Raw genomic sequence first — 4,033 nt, 5'->3', positions numbered from 1 at the left:
TGGCATCCGACTATTTTAACAAAGTTTCATTAAATGCCCTAAACTATTCAGCCGTTGAGTTGCTTTATTAGTGTAAACGGGCCTGAATCTGAAATTTCGTGTCTGGTACCGAAATGGTTTAAAACAAGGCTCGAATTAGGCCCGAAAGTTGGTGAAATTGTGACGCAAATGAAGTCGATTGTAAAGTCAGGCCCGTTTGTGTGAACTTTAACCCTAACCAGCCTTACAACTCTTTGCCTTATTGTCGTTGTAATTTAACTTATTCGTTCATTTTTTAAATTTGTTTAAGTTGGTTGTGCATAGCGGAAAGCCAGCTGTACAGGCCCAGTGCTGGATTTGGATTTGACCTTTAGTTAACCTTCAAAATACTTAATGACGATGTCGGAACAACATTTTTTAAGCGCCACAAGCCGGAACATCAATATGATAGTCGTTGCTATGCGTGGTTAAGGCGCAAAAACGCGTCAAGGTCATATGAAGGTTGAACCGCGTGTTACCTTTACTAGGTGAAAGGTCAGGCGTTGGTATTCGCGTCTGATGTACAACATTTTGGTGCAAACCTTTTGTCTTGTTTGAAAACCGAACGTGCCAGTTTTCTCAACACAAATTTAACTTGTTAAAATGTCACCCTCGTTTACTTTCAGCATTGTGTCAGATTCAACCAGCGCTAAAGCTGTCATCCCCTCTGGTAAATGGTAAATTGTTTGTGTCACAGCAGTTTTGCTTGAAGCCTGGGACTTCTAAAACGTGCACTGTGCTTTAGGTTCTTCGTTAACTTCATTTCAATTCTTCCTGCAAGAATTGACACTGATTAGTGGATGACCTGAATATTTTAAAGAGTTCAGGATGAACGTTATGGAAATGTTTACGTTTGATCCAATGCAATGTGTTTGCAAGTCAAATTGAATCGAGCCAAAATATACCAAAGTAACCTTTATACGTCACGCACAGGCGGTGCAAGTTTTACCTAAGCTACTGTACTCTGACATTCATTGTTGGTAATCTCTCAATTTATCAAACCAGCGCAAACGATTCAAGGGACTCAGAGCTGCTACTTGCAAAGAGCTTCGTTGACTTCCTCGACTAGTAGGGGAATCCCCTGTAAAGGTTCGTGACTCGCCAGCTCTTCAATCATGGCTTTTTCTTCCTGTTAACTACGCGGGCGCTTGCCTGAAACTCTGTTACATTCGACAAAATTTCTGCGATGCTTTGGCTGTTTTGATAAGGCAAGTACAGCTTCAAGATGTCATTCAGCGAAATGTGAGTTTTCATTGTTGTTGAGTATTGTGACGTTTAAAAGAAGCTTTATAGTGCATGACGTCGACGGCAGACGCCATGCTTGCTTCTAGTTTTTTGCATGTCATGTAACGGTGGCTACCTATGTGTTCTAGCATTTATAGAGTAACAGAAAAGCTTACAGCCAATGAACAATCAGCACTTTGAACAAGTATGGCAAGAACTTCTCAATCTTTCGCCGATATTTTGCATCAGCATTTTTTTGTTGTTGTTTAAAAGCGCGTTTGCTGAAAAACTTTGTGAGGCAATACTACTACATAAACTCCCGTCGTGGGTTCGAATCCCAGCTCAAGCAAAACTTGTAGTGTTTTAAAAAGCTTTTCTTATATTCTGCCACACAGTTAACCTTAAAAGACAGGGTTGATTATGGGTGAGGTTTTTTTTCTCTGAAATAACAAACATTGCTTTCAAAAAAGTATTTTGTGACGAAATTCTGTTTACCTAACCGCGTGTAAGGGGTGGCTGACACGATGACCACAAAGTCTATCGCTGCCCCACACGTTCACATTTCCTTGTTGGTTTTGTTGATCTTCAGTGCAAATAAACTAAACGAAAAAAAATAGGCCAGTTATTTCCATTTAGTAATATACAATTGGTGAACGCTTGGTGACAGGCTGATTTGGTATTACACCTTCAATGGGCCTGGCGTACTATGATTTAAATTTGAGTGTGCCGTAATCGCTGGTCTGCACAGACGCGCTGATCCCATTTATCGGAATTAATGTTCATCCCCAATAATATCCTCATTATAATAAGTTTATCGTTACAATTACGGTTTTACAATCTCGTTATAATTAATTTATTTCAGATTACGCAACTTCACCACTGAAGCGGACAAGTATTTGTTCACAATAACCGGGAGAACTTTTAACGACATCCAAAAGAAGGAAATTTTTGCCGACAATTTCAACATCACCTTCTTTGTATCCATAGTGGCTTTTACCGCGGCCGTTTTTCTGTTGCTGTTCATAGGTAAGTGATCTTTACTTCATATTTAACAGTAATCAAACGAGACTAAATGGGACTTGAAGAGAAATAAACAATTTTGCTCACTTTAACACAGGAAACGTTTGTGTTATGTGTTGACGTTTGTGTTGTCAATGTATTTCAACAAAGCCTGAGGATGCCATTATATAGGCGAAATCGATTTATATATGTCACCGTTGCATAACGAAAAGCACAGACTGATCTAAGTGTGCTGGAAGTTTCAGTTTGCAATGCTTATCCACAACTGTAATCGTCTATAGGTCTAATGAGCATACGTTGGTTCAGGACGATTTCCATATAAGTAGTCTACAGTTTTTATATGTGTCAACTTATTTACAACACTATCGTATTAATCTTATCAATTTGCTTGTTAAACAGGTATATGCTACGGTTGTTGCTGTGAGGGTTCTGACAGCAAGGAAAAAATGCGTAAAAAGAAGTTCACATTTTCCAGCAAATACAGGGTGAGGCTCTTAGGCCTTACTTGATTTGAGGTTTTTATCGTTTTGTTAAAGACCTAATATAATTCAAAACTGTAAATTCAGTTCTTGGGGGCCGGCAGAACATTTTGCAAAATGGGACAAATTTTGACACAAACTTATGTAAAAAACAATCATGTTCATTTAAGGCATACATTATTTACTGTACAATAAAAACCTGAAACATTCTGCAATATAAAAAATCCCCACATGGCCACGCGTCCATCGCTTATTTGTTACGTGTAGGCCTACCAAGACCCCTCTTGCCCTTAAAGTCCCGTCGCCCACCATTCGGCTTAAGAAACATCTTGGATTTTTTCGTTAAATGTATTAGCAGACACTTCAACAAAAAATGCATGAAGGTTTTTTGGAGTTAATTTATTTTTCGTAAGACTATTAGTGCCTATGTAACATAACGTGGAATAATTGTGACAGGGGTTTAACGACAACTTGGAAATGAACAATGACACAATTGCAACAGTCGCAGAAGCTGATGGAATAGCGGTTACCACGTTCAAGGAGACGGGGTTGTGATAATTCAGTGACAGGCTGTCACCTATAGCCTGTCAATGACACCCTGTCACAGATTTACTGACACCCTGTCACTGATTTACTAGCACCCTGTCACTGATTTACTGACGCCCTGTCACTGATTTACTGACGCCCTGTCACGGATTCACTGACGCCCTGTCAATGATTCACTGACACCCTGTCACGGATTTACTGACACCCTGTCACTGATTTACTGACGCTCTGTCACTATTTTTGACACCCTGTCACTGATTCAATGACGCTCTGTCACTGATTTAGTGACACTCCAGCCCTGTCACTGACGCCTGTCACTAACAGTGACAAGTGTCACGAAAAAGTCACAACCCCTGTTGCGTTCAAGGGCAACAGTTAATTCACATTGTGGCTTCCCCATATTGAAAGATTTTTGTTTTGTTAAATTTGCGTTCTCTGGTTTTATCTTTTTCACGGAATTCCTGAGGATAACTTTATAGCGATTTATACCAACTAAACTAAATCTGAGGTATTATTGGACTTCTGCGGAAAGTTATTTTTCATTCATTTCAGTTTTATGTAATTGTACCCTCTTGCAAGGCTTGCACTTTTTATCGCGTTGAATTTGTTATTTTTTATACACTTGTTTTAACTGTGCTGTAGATATTAAACACTCGATGCTTCAGCATTTTCTGTAGTTTTGAATTTTCACATCAGCCAAAAGCTCATGAAATAAAAGAAAAACAGTAAAAAACATTTCAAAGTAT

The 4,033-nt window shown here is 39.0% G+C and overlaps 1 protein-coding gene across 1 annotated transcript; it reads left to right on the top strand.

The window, feature by feature from the left end:
* Nucleotides 1-1,162: 1,162 nt before the first annotated feature.
* LOC145229945 (uncharacterized) lies at nt 1,163-3,954 on the top strand. The gene is made up of 4 exons (XM_080095289.1): nt 1,163-1,260; nt 2,105-2,268; nt 2,662-2,747; nt 3,198-3,954. The coding sequence occupies exons 1-4, from the start codon at nt 1,244-1,246 to the stop codon at nt 3,294-3,296; spliced, it is 366 nt and encodes a 121-aa protein (XP_079951415.1). The 5' UTR covers nt 1,163-1,243; the 3' UTR covers nt 3,297-3,954.
* The last annotated feature ends 79 nt before the right edge of the window (nt 3,955-4,033 follow it).

The sequence above is a fragment of the Phallusia mammillata genome, chromosome 5 (assembly GCF_965637545.1).
Source record: "Phallusia mammillata chromosome 5, kaPhaMamm4.hap1.1, whole genome shotgun sequence".
Classification (NCBI taxonomy): domain Eukaryota; kingdom Metazoa; phylum Chordata; class Ascidiacea; order Phlebobranchia; family Ascidiidae; genus Phallusia; species Phallusia mammillata.
This window is presented reverse-complemented; position numbering and strand designations above follow the sequence as displayed.